At 37.6% G+C, this 21,882-nt stretch overlaps 1 protein-coding gene and 1 long non-coding RNA gene across 3 annotated transcripts in view; one reads left to right on the top strand and one right to left on the bottom strand.

Moving 5' to 3' along the window:
* Window positions 1-666: 666 nt before the first annotated feature.
* The window catches only part of LOC306854714 (rho guanine nucleotide exchange factor 10-like protein), a 143,636-nt gene continuing 122,420 nt past the window's right edge, over window positions 667-21,882 (bottom strand). For both annotated transcript variants that reach the window (XM_079392948.1, XM_079392949.1), the window contains 3 exons: window positions 9,149-9,320; window positions 5,444-5,566; window positions 667-3,385 (listed from right to left, as the gene is read on the bottom strand). In XM_079392948.1, coding sequence (XP_079249074.1) covers window positions 2,847-3,385; window positions 5,444-5,566; window positions 9,149-9,320 — 834 coding nt within the window. In that variant the 3' untranslated portion in view covers window positions 667-2,846. The remainder of the gene's footprint in view (window positions 3,386-5,443; window positions 5,567-9,148; window positions 9,321-21,882) is intronic.
* LOC306854715 lies at window positions 18,577-19,686 on the top strand. The gene is made up of 3 exons (XR_013782866.1): window positions 18,577-18,714; window positions 18,903-18,995; window positions 19,558-19,686. It is a non-coding gene; the product is annotated as an uncharacterized lncRNA (long non-coding RNA).

The raw sequence follows: 21,882 nt of genomic DNA, 5'->3' as shown, positions 1-21,882 counted from the left end.
AAACTACAAATAAGTTGCAGGGGCAGTATCTTAAGGTAAAAGTTACATCTTTGCAACTTATTTATCCCTAAACTTTACATATTAGTACCTAAAAGGTACATAGCAGTACTTTAAAATAACATATTTCTAGCTAAAGTGTATATATTAGTACCTTTTTTCTGAGAGTGTAGCATGCATAACATAATAATCTTCCCAATAATGCCATTTGCAAATTAGGACACTATGAATAATTCAAATCCAGAACAAACTCCATTAAAAAATTTCATACGTCTGCTGAGCTCAGAGGTGCTGAACTGTGTTGCGCAAAAGTCATCATTTTCAAATCTAAGATGTTCTGGCAGCGACAACGGTCGAGTTTGTCACCATCCCAACATGCATACATTTATTCAGATCTGACCTTTTGGTACAGCTTCTGGGTTTTTCCAGTGTGGCATGTCATTTAATGCACTGCACTTATCCACCATCTCTGTGTAAATCTTATGTAATGACAGGGATTTTTGCTTTTGTGAGGGTCAACAAGCGATGGGAAAAAAGCACGGCCCTGCATAAATCTGTCAACTTAGCAGCAGCAAAGAGCTCACTGGGTTTGCTATTTTATTCCATTTACTTTAGAACACATTGTTTACAAGAATCACACACAGAGGAAGATTTTATTGTTTTTATTTTAGTAACAGTGAATTGACAAACATGAGGCTACATTTTATTAGCATTAAAAAAAAATCCAAAAAAATCAGTGCATTTGGGACACAAATGGAAACTTCAAGTGGTTACTTTATTTGGATGGATAATGCACACTTTGTATTATTCATGTTTAATTTAATTCACTTGTACTTATGAATTTCATATACAAACAATGAATGACTGTTGTAGCACTACAGTTATTACATTCAGTGGGATATTATGGCCTTCATAAATGTTTTATGTTATAATGCAAAAACATAAAAACTATTTAAGTTTAACAGTTTTAATAAAAGTTTGCAGTACCCGGACAAATTATACATTTCGTACATTCATAATGTTGCATGGTATGAAAAATGCATGTTGACAAAGTGGTGAGGGGTGGAAAAATAAACCATTTAACTATATTATTCAGCAGCTATTTCTGAGGATTTTTAATACAGTTTATTTGCTGTCTTCAAAAAAGATTAAACCAGCCTAAGGTGGTTTGCTGGTCTATGCTGGTTCTAAGCAGGGCTCCAAGTTTGGCCAAGCTGATGTTTAAACAGAGCTTTTTAGAGCTGTTTTCAGTAATGAGTTTATTATTATTTATTTATTTGTTAATTTGCAACAAAACAACCTCAAACTATTCCCTTTTACACAATACAATGTGCATCTGGCACAATTCCTAATGGAAGACTGGAAGACAATGTCTTAAATGTAGATCAAACAAGAAAAAAGAAAAAGGGCAACCAACTGTAGCTTGCAGATGGAGCTGAAATATTACACAAAATATCAGCAGTGAATACCCTTCATCAAGATCAAATAAACATCAAAAGCTTCACAAGATCTCCAACCTTCCTGCAATTAGTGGTTCTTGTATCTTTCTCCTACCAGCTGCTAATGAACTTACTTGTTAAGTAATGGAGATTTAAGCAGACGTTTCATATGGTGAAAATGTACATAAGAAAAAAAAAAACGTGTCCACTAAAAGATTTTTAATGAGGCTTCACCATTCACCACATAAATTTAGGATGTCAATTGTTTTGAAATCCATTATTAACACTCACTCTCACAGCACTGACCTGCACAGGCTTGACTTCATGCGTTCACATTATCAAGAGTCAAAGGGTGAGAGTATTCTCTGAGTGACTGCACAAAAGCATGAAAACCCCTTTCACTTTGCTTTTTCACTGATATGATTTCTTCAGATGCAGGGGAATAATAATAATAAAAAAAAACTTCTGCAGTTCTGTGGTGTGGTAAATTCATGATTCACTAAAGGCTGACCAGACTGAGGCCTCAAGGAAATGTTCTATTTGAATAGTTTACGCCCTGATTACGGTGAAGTCTGAGATTAAATACATGGATTTAAATTCCCTACTGGTAAGGAAACACCTTCCAGGTACTGTAAAGGAATGAGTGACAGAGGATGAATTAACTGAAAATGTATTACTCTGAGCCTATTAGTTATGGAATATTCTTATTGGAGGACCTGGATTTCTCGAGATCGCAAGGTCCTTTAATATGGAAGACATTTTTTTCTGAGAAAGTGAATAGTCCAAGTGCCTCACATTTTGTACCACACATGCCCAGTGAAAAGGAAAAGTCTGTAATTTACTTATCCTCATGTCATTCCAAAACCATATTACTTTGTTTCTTTCAAGCATCCTGGTCACCATACTTCTATATAATAAAATTGAAGACTAGAACTGTCAGGCTCCAAAATGACAAAAAACACACAAACAAAAAAAGTGGTGCGCAGATAGCTTTGTGTGAAGATTTTTTTTTATATATCATTCACTATTATTACCCTAGTGATGTCTAAATTGTAAAATGACTTGAATCAGATCTTTTCAATGAATCAGTTGAGCTTACAAAATTGGTCTGGATGATTTGTTCCATGAATCTGTTCTCAAGAGAGGAAAATTATCAGAGAAATAACCCCTTAAACTTTAAATGGACAGTTCATCACACAAACTTACTGTATGACCATAACTTAGGAGGATGAGCCAATTTTATGACAACTTTTGTGTCTTTTTTGAAGCTTTCATTTATTGTAACAGCGCTGAAAAGAGTGACCAGTACATTAATTCAAAAGAAAGTAATTCAGGTGTGGAATGACATACAGTATGGGTAAGTACATTTGAAAAAATTTCATTTCACAATTCCTTAAACACAATTTCAGCTCAAACCGTGAGAGGTAGCTGCCAGATCATAAGTGTGCTTCCTGCGATGGTCGCCACGGAACCCTCCCTCAGTCGGCGGAAGCCCTTCCCACCTGAGATGACTGCTACTGAGGTAACTCTGTCCCTCCTCACCCTTTCCCTCTCGCAGGGTTGACCCCTGACCCACATATCTGGATCATCGCTGAGTTCATATATGGAGCCGTCTTCCATGCTGTGTTCCAAAGATTCTAAAGACGAGTCCGAGGCTTCGTCTCCTCTCGCGGTTAACGGTCGTCCGGGCAAACCTGAGGTTGAGCGGAGGCGGTACTGTAGCAACACCCCGCCCCGTCCCTTCCCTTTGCCATCCACTTGAGTGGAAATACTGGGTTGCTGGAGAGATTCCTGAGAGGATGAGTCACTGCGGTCCTCCACTCCACAGGCCGAGTCATGCCCTTCCACCATAGAATCCCTCTTCAGAAGATCAGGAGACAAACTACTGGAAAGGGCAACTAAGAAATCCACAGGCCCGCAGTGTGCATTAAGAGATGTCATCCCCTTACCTGTGCCACATTGAAAGAGAGCTCAAATTACTTTAATCAGTAAAAAGCAGCAATGTCAGAGGGTCAGAGAAACCTTCAAATTTGATAACTCATTTCCATTATTACTCATATTACTTACTGAAATGACTTTGAATTAAAGGAATAGCTCAGATAATTGGTCATTATTTGGTCATCATCCTCGGTTGTTCCTATCCCCATTTTTTTTAGTTTTTTTTGTGTTCTTCCGTATAACACAAAGACATTTTGAAGATGTTTTCCATATAAGGACAAACTCCGTATCAGAGGGGAAATACCATAAAAAGGTAGTTCATATGACTTTAAAATTATGCTACCATACAGAAGTTTAGGGTCAGTAAGATTTAAAAAAAATAATATTTTTATTTGTTCAGCAAGGAGATGTTGTTTTAAACAACTTCTTCAAAAACAACAACAACAAAAAACATGCATCATGGTTTCCACAAAAATATTGAGCAGCAATTCAACATTTTAGAATTTCTAAATCATTATGTGATACTAAAGACTGGAGTAATGACTACCACAGGAATAAATAACATTTTATAATAAAATAAAATACAAAATTATTTTATCTAAAATTGTAATAATATTTTACACTATTATTGTTTTTTACTGTATTTTTGATTAAACTAATGCCTTAGTGATTAATGCCTTAGTGATTAAATATGACACTGATACGTGTATCATGTTAGGTTGGATATCAAATATTTGGTCACAAGACATGTTTTTATGGTGCTTTTATGATGGGTTTTGTTCTTTCAGGATCTTTGCGAAGAAGCTTTGTAAAACATTTTCAAGATTTTTAATTGTGTGCCACAGAAAAACAAACAAACAAACAAACAGTTTTTAAACATGATGGCCAGTAAATAACGACAGAAGTTAAAGCTGCAGTCCGTAAGTTTTGCCTCTTTGTCTATCTGTGTTTGAAAACCTGCAATTGCAGTTATTTGCGGAATTGTCTTCCTTGCCTGGGTTGTGTGCTGGCTCGGCTCCAGTTCGGATGAATCTAATGTTTTGAGGTGAATGTGTCACTGTCAGTCACCGCACATGTGTGGATATTCACAGTACTTCGGAATCACAGATTCAAGCCTATGTCTTGGAATATATGACCCAAACAAGAATTTTCACTGGATATTGTCATCTGAACAAGCAAATAACAAGTCTGACGCTTTTGTTCGGACCAACTAAGAAAAAAAAAAAAAAAAAAAAAAACATTACAATAAATTGCGCTACCAATGGTGATTAAATCTTATGATCACTTAGCTCATATCACATCAAATCATGTAAATTATTATTATTCTCAAATTGTTAATTGCGTGTATGTAGTCTGTATTAGCGTTACATGTAGATTTCAATTTCTGTATAGTGCAATCTCTAATTGTCATACCATTCAAATTTCATATGAAGAAATTATTTTAATAAAAAAATTAATTATTCTTCCTTCGAGCTGGTTCTCTTTAAAATACAAAAAACTTGTGTAATCCCACGTAGGCTATCTGTAATCAGATGCACATTTAAAACTGGAATATAATTTAAGTCACATGTTTTTCATAAACACATAATCCTTTCTGGATTACAATCCATCATCAAAATGATCAATTTAATTATTCCAGCTGCTGTGAGAAAAGATCTTCTACCTGCAGCATCCACACACGTGATATAGCCTACTAGCCGGGATGCCTTCTTTGTTTACATACGTGACATAATGACGCAGCGCCATGCTCGAATTTTCTGCAAATTCCTACCAGTACCACTCAAATTAGAAAACATTATTATAAGCTAACCGTTGCGAATTGGGCTAAAGTAAGGCAGAAGTTTTAAACACTGGCTGGTTATGTACTTGCTCAAATATTGATTTCGGATAATTTTTTTAACCAAAAAAGGACTGCAGCGTTAAATTTTAGAGTGAAATATTCTTTTAACAAATGAATCATTACGGAATTGTCTCTTTGAATCATTATGTAATTGTCTTATCAATGTAGAAGAGACTTTCCAAAAGGACTAAAGGTGCTTATGTATCATGAAGAGCCACCATCTGTGTACCTGTAATTTTGGGGATGCCCTCCAGCTTGGGCACAGGCAGGGTGATGATAATGCCCAGGGCAGTTCCCACCCACAGCAGCCCTTGGCAAATCAGCAGGCTGGTAACTCTCATGCTCTTCTGACCTTCAAAGAAAAATGCAGGTGTCACCAACACTAAAAAAAACTTACTTTAGTCAGCCTGTTTATATCTATGCAGTATGATAGCATATTTACAAACAATGAAAACCTCTTTTCCGCTTGCATATCAACAATTAATGTATCCGTGGAGACTCAGTTTAAAACCCAGCACACTGCTGATTGCCCCCTCACAGTTGTGCTTCTCTCATCAGCTTTATTTAACTGGTCAATTATAGCAGTGTGTAGGTATGACAACATTTAAATCGCTGTTTAGATAAAAAAAAACATTGAACATCGACTTCATTCACAGTGACCAAATCCCTGACCCTGGGTCTTTAGACATCAGAGAGCCACCACAGCCTAATTAAATCAAAGAAGAACTGCACAGCAGAGACTTCAGCAAGCATGGATGTTGGCCGCATGCTCGTATTATAAAGATCGCTTTGCATGAGTGATCATCAAGTGGCTAATTGATTCCTTTTCACGTTGTGCTGTCTTTAGGTTGCTATAGTACTTGGGGACTCTTTTGATAATGTGTAAATGAAGCATTTTCAGTATGGTAGTTAGTCACCAGGAAATCACTGAAGGTCATGAAAAAACATGAGCGAATGCACTCCATTAGGCAGAATTCCTTCTTAGAAATGTCAGCTGTCCAGTTCTGCAGAGCATTCACCTATTATACATTCATTTTCTGTGCAAGAGGGATCACCTTAATAATAGATTGTCAAATAAATCTGCAGTTCTACAGTAATGCATATGAATTCATGAATTCTGATAACATAAGAGGTTTGTGGAAAAAAATGCATATTGCATATTTTATTAGATGTCCTTGTAGTTGACGCATAATGTGTACTTGGTCTCTTTCTATGGCAAGCCTTTTTGACTTTTATTCCTTCACAGGATATGAATTCTTGATATCAACAATTACATTTTTACTAGTTAAAATGCTAATTCTTGATATCAGGAATTACATTTCCACTAGTGACAATGTTCATTTTTGATATCAACAATTCAATTTTCACTAATTAAAATGCTAATTCTTGATATTAAGAATTAAATTGTTAATATCTGTAATTGTATTTTCACTAGTTAAATGTCACCATAGGCTGCCATTCAACATCAATTGTTGATATCAATAATTAATTTCTTACTAGTTGAAATTAACAATAAATTCTTAATTTGCTGCTTATTAATAGTTAGTAAGGTAGTTGTTAAGTTTAGGTATTGCGTAGGATTAGGGATGAAGAATAAGGTCATGTAGAATAAGGTATTAATATGTGTTTAATTAGTACTAATACATGGCTAATATTCTAGTAATATGCATGCTAATAAGCAACTAATAGATGTAACCGTAAAATAAAGTGTTACCAACATTGTCACTAGTGGAAATCTAATTGCTGATATCAAAAATAGCCATTGTTACTAGTAGAAATCTAATTCCTGATATCAAGAATTAACATTTGAACTAGTAAAAACGGAATTGTTGATATCAAGAATTCATATCCTGTGAAGGAATAAAAGTCAAAACGGCTTGCCATATCTTTCTGGATTATAACTGTTAAGATTTAAGGTTAACTTTTAGTATATAAGGTATATAAAGTATTTAAGGATCAGTCTGTTAATATTAGGCAGTTCAAGAGCTAGTGGTGTATTATAAACAAACAGTAATATATATATATATATATTAACAATTAACTGAATGCATAATGATAAAATGTTGAACCTTGTCATATCATATGAAAATATAAAGGAAAGTGTGTGTCTCAGGTTCTGTAACTGGTAAAAACAGTTATTTTCAATGTACTTTCACTCATCAAATGATTCAAATATTTCTCTCAGTTAATTAGAGGTAATAAAAACTGCATGCTTAATATAAAAAATGCGGTTTAAAACAATTTTAGACGGTCAAACGGCAGGTTGTTTAAACAGATTATTATGATACAGAATTATTTAATCTTAATTAACTACAATATAATGTTAAGGGCAGAAGTTTAGATGTAAAATGTGATGTAATAAAATATAATATAATATAATTCAAAGATTCTCTTTGATGTAATATGGATCTGACTGTTCCAGCTATTATTAGAGAGAAAGGATTCAGCCTGACGTCTGGCTTGCTTATCATGTCTGAAGGTTCTAGCTGATGAGAAACTGCAGAATAATCGGTTCACTTTAAGACAATAATTAATTCATCATCCATCACTTGGGTGCAAACCTGTGGGATTAGCAGACCATTGATCTGTAATAACTATATCAGTGCTCCTATGTGTGATGTGTGCAGATTAGCATATTCAGGAAAGCCAGTGAGACGTTCTCTGGGCCTAGAGTATAAAAGGGGAAGAAGGCATCTGCCAAAGCTTATTTTCACTTTTGTGCTCCATTGACTGTAAACCCCTCGACATAACATGAAATCGCAGTTATCTCACCCAACATGAACTACATATTTAAACAGTTAGCTACGTAAGTTCGAAAACAGCCTGAAGGTTGCAGGAGCTTCACAGACATCTTCGCCACAACACTCGCCTTTACTTCTTCATGTGTCTTTTGAAATACAGCTGTAACTTTGATCCAGAGGCTTGATGTTCTTGCTGTTTGACAAAAAAAAACAAAAAAAACTAAGGTATATCTTTTTCTTTTTGTTTTTAATGAGACACTGTTGTAGCAACAGGCCCGTTGACATTAACTTGCTCTGGCCAGTTCCCGAAGTCTGCTACACAGCTTTGAGTTTATTTTTCTCCTTCTCCTTTCTGTTCCACTTGATCGCAATTGTCTGTGACAACTGGAGGTTTGTAGGCTTTTTTTTTTTTTTTTTTAGCTAAGCGTGGACAATCGCATTCAAGTGAAATCAAACATTATTAGACAGCCTGAAAGGAGTTATTCTGCTCCAGAGGTTTTTGCGAGCTACTGGAGCGATGCTGCCCAGATTTTCTCTTTATATAGTCTGATGTGGCGCTGAATTGCACTGAAGTGATGTAGATATTTACTTAAACTATTATTTTCAGTGTCCTTGATTATATAATGAATGTTTACACAAGCTCCCTTCTGCAAAAAGGTAGCAAAAACCATGGCTTTGGCTTACATATATTTAATCTAAAGCACAACGAATTTGACAAATTTTAGATTTAACAGGACCCGATGGAGACAAAGATGGCTAAAGGTGAGTGCAGAGAGGTAAAAAAGTGAACACAGCTGAATTAAATACCATCTGCACTGAGAAAAGGCACAATGGCAAAATGCTGGCACATTACCAACATGCCACAGCTGCTGGAGTCATGACAAGAGTGTTTACATGGCAATATTTCGAATGCAAAGCTTTGTCTGTGCCATTGTGACTTTTCCTGCCTGTAACCCCGCAGCTCCATTACTGCTCTGCGGGGTCTTAAGTTAGCTACTTATTCACGGTCGGTCCCTGGAGAGCCAGCCTACAGGAACCATTCCAACAAGAAATTCCCCGTCATTACCTTTTTATCACGAGAAGTGCAGTTCAAAGAAATTATGGAAACAATGCTGATCAAGCATGTGTGAAGGCATAAATCATTTTTGTATTCAAGCGGCTCCTTTTCGTAGGGTCAAAGGAGAGATACTCACTGGGGTTGTAAAATGATGAGGGCATAGATATGTTGATCTCCTGCAGGTGCTCCAGTGTTTCCGTATGGAACAAGCGTATAGAGGAACCTTCTGAAAAAGCCATCCATACGCCCCCCCCAGCTCGTACCATATGGGCCACGCTCACCATCGGGTCCTGATGGACCTCAAATCTCTAAAACAGAAGAGAGGACAATGAGATTACATTAGATATCTTACTTCATATCAATACAAGTCTAGTGGGACATTTTCTGATAGTTTGTCATCGAGCTGTTTTTAAGATATAATGCCAACTTCAAAAAGTCCACTATACTGAGAGGAAAAGCTAAGAGTTTACCCACTAAAGAAACTATCATCTCATATCAAAATATGGGTAATTTTATATAACAATAATGATATTTATCACATTATTTATTTTTGCTTTAATACAATATTATGCAGTGTTGGGGAAGCTACTCTGAAACTGTAGTTTGACAAGCTACAAGCTACTCGTAAGTTAAAGTAGTTAAACTACAGTCAAGCTACCCTTTTGGAAAAGTAGTTAGCTACACTACAAGTTACTATCAAAAAGTAGCTAGCTACATTGAAACTACTTTTGATTTTTTTGAACAACGTATATTATAAATAACTGAATAAGTGTCTGAGGAATGTTTTAAGTAAAATATTTAGTGTTTAAAACAATGCAATACAATTATGATTTCAAAGAGTATTGTTTTATTACACACAACACTCAAATATCTCAGACTGTTACAAAAAGTGTAACCTTTACTTGTCGTTTCTTTGAGAGACATGAACTTGGACAAATAAGGCCATGGGTAATTAACGTTAGTTGTTTCTCCATCCTCCAAATATGCCGCCACGTCTTGCTCCATCATGGATAATATGGGTGTGTCAACCCGCTTCTGTACGTCAGTGAACCGTTAGCCGCAAGATGCGTGATTAAACAACAGGTGGCGGTAATGGCAAAAAATGAGTTTGTAATCTAACAAGAAGAATATCCTTGCATCGCGCTGATTCGCGCAGGCTCGACAAAATGCAATGTAGCTTTTGCTCGCGCTACACCGCTACTTGCTGCAAAAAGTAGTTAGCTACTGGAAAAGCTACACTGTTTAAAAAGCAACTGAGCTACTGCCAAGCTACTGAAAAATGTAGTTAAGTTAGTAGCGTCGCTACTTGTAGTTAACTACTCCCCAACACTGATATTATGATACCATAATTTACCATAAAAATTGCATAATTGTTGTCACCAGTGTCAATATCACAAAAACTAATACAAGCCTAAACTTATATGTAAAAAAAACAAAACAAAAAAACTTGGCGATTAAATAAGAAACTAATTACAAGCAATAAGACAAAAAAAAAGTGCAGTACAACAAATAAATAAGAAATGCAACATACATTGATGCATTGTATAATGTAATCAAATGAATAAAATCACTGTGTAAATTAAATATACTGTATATTATTTCTTATTACAGTTACAAAAGTGATTTAGTCAGTGATTGAGATTTTCTCTCTTTTGTTGTTTGATTACCGTGAATGACAGACAGCAGGAATATACTGCTGTCACTTTAAGAGTTACCCATATCCAACATACTGTTACACGTTTTCTTTCTCAGCTGGTTGCTTTCACTTAAGACCTAAATTATTATGTTTACGAGGATACTTGCAAAGACAGGCATTGTGACATATACAAGTATGTGTATTAAACCATTAAAGGGCTGTAAAACTGCAACAATATCTCCGTTCAATACTCTCATGCTCTATGAGCACCGTCTTCACGTGCGTGCTTCTCTGACAGCGCTCAAAACTGAGCATGTGTGTAAAGCAAAATGAGCTCCATTTGCTGCTCATTGCATTTCAACAGCTTAAAATCATGTTATTAAACAACAATGCTTAAAAAACACATGCAAACAATAAGTTTCCGTGACCACATAGTACAGCAATGCCACATGAGCGTGTAACCGCGATAGAGAAAAAAAAAAAAAAAAAAAAAAGTTCAACATTTCTTCCGGTTGATTGTCTACCGGTGTATCGCCAGGCCCTACTACTTACCCTCTTGTTGTTCCAAATCTGTAGGAGTTTCATAATGTGGACATAAATGAATTTTATGTTCCATTTCATAATGGAACATAAATGAACACAAATGTTTTTGCCCCTACCAAACTACTTTTGATCCCACAGCATTTCACTGTATGAACATGACATTTTTCAAAATATGTTCTTTTGTATCCCTCATACAAAATCACACAGGTTTGAAATGATATGAGGGTAAATGACAGAAGTTTCATTTTTTGTGAATAAACTCGAGTGCCTCACTTTATTGGCTGATTTAGGCAAAGACATAATTGTGATAATGGAAAACCTGACAAGATGCCAAGTTATCCAGCATTTTAAGATTCTTAAAAACTAAACGAGTCACTGAAATTACATGTTTACATGTAAAACAGTCATTATTTTGATCATTCAAAGTGTCTAAAACACATTGTTATGCAAAATCTGACAAGATGCAATGTTATCCAGCATTTTAAGATTCTTAAAAACTAAATGAATCACTAAAATGTCATGTTTACATGTAAAACAGTCATTATTTTGATCATTCAAAGTGTCTAAAACACATTTTTATTCATTTTATGCAAGTTGTCCTTACAATAATTTTAATAAATTGTACTTGTGCACAACTGGCACATTTTTGTTTGAAATCTGAAGACCCATTATGCATTTGAGTTACATTTATCCAGCGGGAATCCAGCAAATACCAATTCCAATAGGATGATGCATGCCTTATTATCTTCAACATAAAATTCACACAAAAACAGTTACAAATTCTGTGCACAGCAAGAAGCTGCTATAATATTGCTGTATAACAGAACCATCTAATCTAAGTCGCATTTGAGATGTTTGACCTACATGTTCAACTGGGAAGTATAAACATGACATTAACATTCCCTTCATGATAAAGTCATTTCAGGCTGCAGTCACATAGCTTTACTAATGGGTTAAAAGGTGGACTGCAAAACCAGAGACCAATGAGATCCAACAAGCAGAAAGGATTGGAACACAGTTTGGTACAGAACTCAATAAGGCATGACAAAAACAAGCAGTTACAGAACTGCATCTCCTTTCTTCTCTCATTTGCTTTCTCTTCTCCATTAGCTCACAAACTGAATATTGAACTATAATGATAAAGGGTCCATCACAAATGCATCTAGCTTTTATTTCCCCCTCTTTTATTCTCAATACAGTACATATGCAAGGACTTCCTCACATGCAAAGAGTCTAAAACTAGGACGATGAGCATTCAGGCTCTCAAGGTTGCAAAAGAAAGTGAAAACCTTGTTTTTCATGGACGTTGCTCCATATATGTGCACACATTTTATTTTATTGCTAGGAGACCAAACTCAGATATGGATGTTTTCTCCAAACTGGAAGATCCACAAATCTGCAATAATTATCTTTAATGATGCGCCACCAAAGTTATCAGCAATTTAAGGCCCTTTGTATCATTTGATTCTCATGAGAACACAGTGTGCCAGCATAAATTCCAAACTTTCTGGACTTCAAAGCTGATTTATAGTGTTATACCAGAAAAGCAAAACAATGTAAGCAGATCTCAAAAGCAACCACTGAGGTGGATGAGGGCATTCACATCTTCACAATTATTTTTTCCTTGGTCTGATCCCTGCAAAACACCACAGGGCTGGTATTCGGATGGCTCCATTCCTGAGAAACCCTGGATTTTAGCCTATGGCAAAACAGTTAAGCGGCAGGCATTGTTCTGGTCATCCTCTATCAAAAGACCTCTTTTGAGTTGAGCAACAGATACCTAACCCAAAGATTAAGCTGGAGGTCCCCTTCTGGTCCAGACAGTTCACATCTGTCACTGAATTAAGAGCATAAGAGATACAGATAGTTCACCTGAAAGTGAACATTGTCATTATTTACACACTCTCGTGCTGTTTCAAACCGTCTTGCTTTCTTTCTCCGGACACTGTCCCGGACACTGCTGTAATGCCGAGTGATAACTTCTCTGCCTTTCGGACGGACAGAACAGCAGAGGCCGGTAAATCCAGGGGTGGAGGAGTATGTTTCATGATCAACAAGAAATGGTGTGATCCCAGGAATATCTCCATTCAGTCGCGTTCCTGCTCGCCTCATCTGGAACATCTTTCCATTATTTGCCGCCCATTTTATCTGCCCCGGGAGTTTTCATCGATCATTGTTACTGCTGTGTACATTCCACCACAGGCGGACACCGGCTTGGCTTTGTCTAAGCTTCACGATGTGCTCAGCGGCTACATCAACAAACATCCTGACGCTGCCTTTATCATCGCGGGGGACTTTAACAAAGCCAACCTCAGGCAGGTCATGCCGAACTTTTATCAACATGTATCCTGTCCAACTAGAGGACCAAACACACTGGATCATTGCTACACTCAATTCAAGGATGCCTACAAAGCCCGCTCACTACCGGCTTTTGGCAAATCGGACCATGCCACAATTTTTCTAACACCGGGATACAAACAAAGGCTCGTTCGGGAACCTCCGGTGCAGAGAGTAGTGACGCGCTGGTCCTCCCACTCAGAGGCTATGCTGCAGGCGGCGCTTGATGACGTCGACTGGGACATGTTCCGGGCGAGTTCTTCTGACGTCAGCGAGTTCACGGATGTAGCATTAAGCTTCGTAAACACGCTAACCGAGCAAGCTACAGAAACAATAACGATAAGGACATTCTCCAATCAGAAACCGTGGGTGGACAGAACAATCCGTGCCGCGGTTAACACACGCACCGCCGCTTACAATGAGGCTCTTCTGACCGGGAATACGAGCGAGTACAAAGCATCGTGCTATGCTCTCCGACGCGCAGTAAGAGCCGCTAAACACAGATACAGAGATAGAATTGAGTCTCATTTCCAGCTCAACGACTCTCGACGGATGTGGCAGGGACTGAGGACCATCTGTGACTTCGGAAACAAATCCTCCGCGGAGGTGAGAGCAGATCCGTTGCTGGCCGACGAGTTAAACATCTTCTACAGCCGCTTCGATGGCAACGGCGGCGACGCGTCAGGAAGCAGCAGGCAGAGCAGCGATGATCCTGTAATCACCGTGTCGGAGGATGAGGTTCGGAGGGCGCTAAAGAGAGTGAACGTCAGGAAAGCAGCCGGTCCTGATGGGATAACCGGCCGTGTTCTGAGGTCCTGCGCCGATCAGCTCGCTGGTTTGTTCACTTCCATTTTTAATGAGTCCCTTGCTACCTCCGTGGTTCCCACCTCATTCAAAAAATCCATCATTATCCCTGTGCCAAAGAACAATAAACCCTCTTGCCTGAATGACTATCGCCCAGTTGCCCTCACATCTATAGTCATGAAGGTTTTTGAGAGACTTGTAAAGAGCCACATCTGCTCCTCCATCCCTGATACTTTGGACCCTCTTCAGTTTGCCTATCGCCCAAATAGATCCACGGACGATGCCATTTCTCACGTTCTCCACTCTTCCCTCACACACTTGGACCGCAACAATGGGAATTATGTAAGGCTGCTATTCATTGACTATAGCTCAGCTTTCAACACTATAGTCCCCATCAAGCTGGCATCTAAACTCACTGACCTCGGCCTAAACTCCTCACTCTGTGACTGGATTCAAGACTTCCTCACCGGCAGACCTCAAGTGGTGAAAGTTGGCCAGTTCACCTCAAACTCCATCACTCTGAACATAGGAGCCCCACAGGGCTGTGTCCTGAGTCCCCTGCTCTACTCTCTCTACACGCATGACTGCGTGTCCTCTCACAGCTCCACATCCATTGTTAAATTCGCTGATGATACTGTGGTTCTGGGCCTCATCTCCAACAACGATGAGACCGCATACTTGGATGAGGTAGAGAGACTCACATCATGGTGCCAGGACAACTGTCTCTCTCTGAATGTGGGGAAAACTAAAGAGCTGATCATGGACTTTAGGAAGAGACAGCAGCAGCCCTACACTCCTCTTATGATCAGTGGGACCCCTGTGGAGAGGGTGAGTAGCTTCAAGTACCTCGGCGTAAACATCTCCGAGAACCTGACTTGGACTACACACATCCAATCACAGGTTAAGAAAGCCAGGCAAAGACTGTACCATCTGCGACAGCTGAGGAAATTCAGGGTCTCACCAGCAATCCTGAAAACTTTCTATTCAGGGACCATAGAAAGTGTATTGACTCAGTGCATCTCAGTGTGGTATGGAAACAGCTCCAATCAGGACTGCAAAGCACTACAGAGAGTTGTGCGCTTAGCTGAGCGCATCTCAGGGTCTGCTCTCCCCTCTCTGCAGGACATCTACCTCAAACGCTGCAAAAGTAGAGCTGTTAAAATCTTCAAGGACTCTAATCACCCTGGTAACTGTCTATTCACTTTGCTTCCATCTGGTAAGCGCTTCCGTAGCCTGATGGCAAAAACTGAGAGACTTAGGAGGAGCTTCTTCCCCCAGGCCATCAGGCTCCTAAACTCTAACTCTGTGTCATAATATCACTTGACTCCATGTAATATCACCATATCAACAAGTTATTCATTCATAATTTTTTCTCCATGTAAATATCATATATCAATAAGCTATTCATAATTTTTCTCTACCTCATATTGCTGCTATTCAAATACCCTGTACAACTTTTTGCACATTATTTTTTTGCACATTCCTCTCATTACTATTTGTCAACAACATACTGACCTGCACATTTATATTTTTTATCCTATCTTATCTTATTTTATCTTATCTTTTATTTTATGTTTGTACTTATTCTTAATATTTGTATACTTTATAATTGCACTGTCCTTGGAGCGGACCTGACCTACATTTCACTGCTGGTTATACTCTGTATAATTGTGTATGTGACAAATAAAACTCTTGAATCTTGAATCTTCTTGCTTTTCACATCAGTCGTTCCAAAATATCACATCGCTTTTGTCTAAACCTGGAACTAATATAATATGAGCCCAGCTGCTTCTTATTCTTCCTGTGATCATATTGTCAAAGAATTTAATACAATTTTGCACTGGCTGAATGAACAACTGCAGTCAAAACTCCATATCATAGTGAAAATATTATCATTCTCAAAACAAACTGAAGGGGAGCTGAGTGGAAATGGCATGTTAAGGCAAAACAGATATGTTCAATAATGCAGTTAGAGCTGCCCAATGTGCTTAGTTCTCTAAATTGGTCTCTGTGAGCCTGAAGGGCTCAATTCTTAACTGTGATGATTTTGCAGCTTTTTATAGATAAGCAATCCATACAAATCTTTGAATTTGAAAAGGCACTTATGGCTGAAGCAGCTTCCAAACTTGTTTGACCAGAGGACCTACTAATACGTTTAAACAAGTCCGTTGGGCAGCCGTGGCCTAATGGCTAGATAGTCAGACTTGCATCCCAAAGGGCGTGGGTTCAAGTCTTAGTACTGGCAGGAATTGTAGGAGGGAGAAGTGAATTTAACAGCACTCGCTTCAACCTTCAATACCCACGACTGAGGTGCCCTTGAGCAAGGGACTGAACCCAACTCCCTTAGTGCCACAGCAAAATTGGCTCCGGGTGTGTGTGTGTTCAGTACTCACTGCTGCGTGTGTGCACATGGATGGGTTAAATGCAGAGCTCAATACAAATGCAGAGTATAACATATACCTATACCATACTTGGCCACATGTTGTGTCATGTCACTTTCTTTTTCACTTTCACTTTATTAATGTTACCCTACTCACTGGTATAACCTGTTCTTAAGCACTACTCAGACCAGTCTAACTGAAATCTTCATTTTAAACCTTAATGCTAAGTCATCTATATTCTAAATCCTTGTCTAAATCCTAATGTAATGACAACTCTCATTGGGATCTGGGATTTCATAACATATGAAATAACCCCTAATCTAGCATACATGAAGCACCCTTGTTGCAAATTAGTTTAAGGGGGAATATTAATAATTAAAGGCAGGGTATGTAATTTTTAAATTTTTCAGTCGGGCCGAGTACCAAAACAATCTTGTAGCCAATCAGCAGTAAGGGTTGTGTCCACTCATGATATGGAGGAGAGAGAGTTCAGTGAACAGCCGAGCGACAGAAAGATAGAGATGGTGGATAAAAAAAAAAAGAAGAGGAAAACGACTGCAGAACGATAAGGCAATAAGTAGGACCGGTGTAAATATCAGCTTTCCAGCGCTGGAGAGAACTCAAGGAGCGGAAGGGCTGAGATCAGACGCCGAGGTTGCTTTGTATCCTCTCGATAGGTGAGTAACACCGTGTCTACACACTCTAAACCCGGATTTTGTGTTAATAAAACATTTTAAGTGGTCATTACTTGTGCTTTATTGTTCTTTAAAAAATGGTGTCATTACTAAATCAAATTAGCTGTTTGCACTATTCAGAAGAAAAAATTGAGTGTAATGATCATGTTAAGAAGAAACAACTCAGTAATTTACGTTTTTGTAAGGGAGGGGAGGGGCCTTAATTGCGTCAAGTCTTGACGTGAGCAGAGCGCTGCTTGATGAGTGTCTTCGGTTGGTGCACGTTTACCGCAGATTTTTGAAAGCAACGTGAAACGGTGAGTGTGTAAAGCAGTTTTTATCTGTTGATATATTTCTGACAAAAGTGATAACCCAAAAATCCGGACCGATGTTGAACTCTAAAATGTTCACGTAGTGTTAATGTGTCAGTCAACGCTATTTTTTCCCTGTCGGTTCACAATCATATAAATTAGCTATTTCTGTCGAGTCACCGCTTATAACGTTATCTAGTGTTTCTCTGTGTATTCACAGTTTAGCTACAACGTGTGTTGTAGCTAAACTATTGGCATAAGTTTTATTTCTGTCGCTTCATATCAGCACGAGTCCCTGCACGTGCTTGTGGCTAACGCTCTCTTATATTTATATCTCTTTGGTAATAGTTAAAAAAAATCTTACTACTTAAAGTTTCACATGAGTGATAGTTTTTTTTAAAATATATAAATTAGTAATTTAACTGTTTAAAATCTGAGATCGCTAGCAGAAGTCAACAACTTTTACAGTAGAATTATATCTGCAGCTTTTTCCTAAACGTTTTCTTATGCTCTGTTTTACAGGTTCTTGTGAAGATGCAGTGGAAATGTAAGTTTTGTGAATTTGCATGTGACAAACGGGGTTACCTATTAAAACATTATAGGTTAAAACATGGAAGTTACAGCAGAACTGTTCCATTTCCTTGCCTACATCAAGATTGCTTGTGCACATTTAACTCTATTAATGCACTTAAAGTGCACCTGTCTAAGATTCACTCGAAAGCCCACGATACTCAACTGTGTGAAACTGGCCAAGTAACTATTCACTGTGAGTTATGTCATTTTTCTGTACCTTGTACAGAAGGGGATTTGTTCACTCACCTGCGCAATACACATTTAAGTTATATTTTCTCTTATTTTGCAGGTGTTCATGGAGTTCAGCAGGATTGTGGGAAAGAACCTCAAGCAGGAATTCTATGAAAGCATTGATCGACACAGTCTTCGTCTAATTGAGATCTTTCGTATCTAAGAGAGGGAATGTCGGACAGCTTTTGACACAGCTTTTACAACAAACCAAGGTTGGTCCATATCCATTAAACAAATTTTTTTGTTTGTTTACAGTTCAATTATTGAAAATATCACAAGTGATACTATATTGGTTGTCTAATACAATTGTCCAACAAAATGCATTGTTGGTTCTGCTCTCTTCTAGATCATTTCCTGTTGTTCTAGCGATTTACCTTTTTTTTTTTTAACTACCCAACAGACTCAAGAGCCAACTGACATTAGGTCACTGGTGCTCAGAGGGCTTCCGATTCTCCTTGGTGACAACCCCACAGACTTCTTCAAAACATGCTTTGTAAGTAACTTTCTCAAAGGTTATCTTAAAGGACCATGTAAACATAATTATTTTATTACTAGTCCTTTTATTTGATAAAATGTTTACACATAGCTTAAACCATTGAAACTTAGAGTAGCAAAAGCTCTTTCCAACCTCTCTCTAACATTATCATCATATACTCACCCTCATGTCAGTCAAAACCCATAAGACTTTTGTTTATCTTCAAAACACAATTTAAGGTATTTGTAATTAACCCTGCGACTTTCTGTCCCTATTTTAAAAGTCCAGATAACCTAAATTTAAAGGTTCATTAAATAGGCTTTGTGACTTTGAATAGAGGGAAAGATACCTTTTTAGGTTTTTTTTTTTTTCTTTTATTATCTTAATTTCTTTGAAGATACACAAGTCTTATGATTTTGGAATGACGTGAGGGAAAATGACAAAATGTTCATTTTTGGATGGACTAACCCTTTTGACGAAGTGTTACTAAAGCAGTCATAACCAATTCACACATTCTTTCATGTGTCTGTCATTACAAGGCTATTTGTTTAACATTGTTGTTGATCCCCTCTGTTGGTAGGACTCTGATGATCAGTCATTCCACCACCTTGACCTTGGAATCCTTGTTGAGCAAGAAGGTGTTGTGTGCCCATCTTCTCTTCACCTCAATCCAGCCTCCGTTAAGATCATCATTGAAGGAGAAGTCGTGATGGAAGGCTTTAAAGACTTACCAAAAGCTGTGTGCATTCTCTTTGGGCTGGCATATGCACTGCATCTCAACTATCCCAAGTCGATGATGAACACATTCCAATTCATCCAACAAGTTCTCCTCATGTTGGGCCACAGTGACTTAAAACCCAAGTTACAATCATTAAAAAATCAACTTACAATTTGATTATGATAAAGCAGTTGCAGGAAACTACCATCAGATGCACAATGAATCTTTGAAGAGATTATCTTTTTCAGAATGTCCTGTCACTGCAGTAAGTGATCCAAAGTTTAGCCGTGTTCTGTGTTAAAAGTGTTTAAATCTGCAAATTGTTGCTCTATTATTATGAGTTAACGTGGTCAACTTAAGTTTAATGTTTTAGAGGTTTGCCTCAGGTTTTAATGCATTTCAAGTCATTCACATGGATTATAGCATATTGTTGAATACTGTGTGTTCATGTTCCTCTAAAAAAATTATAATTAACAAGCAAAAATGTTTGCTTATACAAAAAAATGTTACTTGTCTTTTGGTTGAAAAGTTGAGTACAACTTTTTGTCAATTAAATTTTTTTTTTTTTTTAAATTATTGTTTACTTCTTCTAAAGTAATTAATATTACATTAAGTATCATTTTTAAATTATAAGACATTACTTAAATATAACAATTATCACTACTAACAATTTATAAGACATATCCTCAAAAAAATTCATAATGTGAACTAATGATTTTTAGTAAAGATTACTAATGCAAACTTGATTTATCTGCTACACCCACTAAAGGTTCTATGTTAATACAACTTAACCTGTTTAGTTTCACCTTGTGTAAAAACTAAAATTGTTTCGTGCAACGGGTTTCCACGCAATTTTCTAGTAAAGTCAACTAATTCGGGTTAAGAGTGCACCGGACGCACCACGCCGCAACAGCTAAAGTCTGCCTACACTGGACGTGTGTATTTCAGGTGAGAATGTTGTTGTTTAAAACTCAAATCTGCAGTTTATTTATAAAAACAGCGCCTATTTGAAAATGTGCCTTGCCGATTTCGGAGACGTGAGCTCCAAGTGTTCACCAGGCGCTCAGTGCTCATGTATCCCGAAGAGAGGAGCATAACCTCGGCTAGTCCTTCTGACATTTTCCGCTGGCTCTCATGTCTCTGTAGTGGATAAACATAAGATATAATTTGTTTTGGGTAAATCTAACAGGTAATCTTTGGTCGTTATTCTATTGTCCTAGTAATATGTTTAAATGAAAACAAAAAGTGGTGTTTGATATATTTCATCTGTAAATACAGCGAGAAAGATTGCAGCAGCCAAGGCGAGCTGACTGATGTTATCAAGTACGCTGCTCTTTGCAGAATTACCGGACTTGCGTTGTTCAGTCCGTGGGAGTTCACACTCCCGAGTCTAACTCGTGAAGTCCAAACTACCGATGATGCAAGGCCGAAATTTGCGTACTTGGTATTAAGAAACGCACGCAGACCTAACGTTACATCACCAGACTATTTGGCCTAATCTTCTCGGTACTTTAGACAGCGATGGAAATGCAGACAGCAACAGGTAGGGGGAAAAAAATTCCTGGGACATATTGTTCCAGGTACTTTCGATGGAAAAGCGGCTTATGTTTCACAGAACTAACCGTTGTCTGGGTTGCGTAGGCTACATACGTATATGTGGGGCAGATCTATCAAAATAGAGTGTTTGTTTTGGTGATTTTAAATATAAACATTGGTTTACAGAAATTGCTTACCCTACATTTAATCCTAACTCTTTATAATTAATTATAATATTTGGATAAGTTAATAGAATTAGCTTGATAAAGCAGAATTTACAGTACAATCAATTGATAAGGTCGTCTAGTGAACGCTCAGTATTGATTATTTATGAATTCAAAGAAATCTTAATTTCTAAGGTAAGAGAAATACCCTTTTTAAGGTACAGTACTACTCAGAGCATGTAACAACATCGAAATCGTTAAATTGACTTTGTTGCAAGCAGGGAATCAGAAACAAATACTTGTATGTATTGTGCACAAAGTTTTATTAACTAAATCACAAACACATAACTACACTAAACAAACACATACATGGTACATGGGAAGGGTAAGTGAGACTGGATGAATGAAACCAGACAGAATCATGGGAAATGAGGCTGAGTTGACCATCTGAAAGAACCATCAGTCTCTAATTCAAAGCACAGTATAC

This window comes from Barbus barbus (genome assembly GCF_936440315.1).
Source record: "Barbus barbus genome assembly, chromosome: 35".
NCBI lineage: Eukaryota > Metazoa > Chordata > Actinopteri > Cypriniformes > Cyprinidae > Barbus > Barbus barbus.
This window is presented reverse-complemented; position numbering and strand designations above follow the sequence as displayed.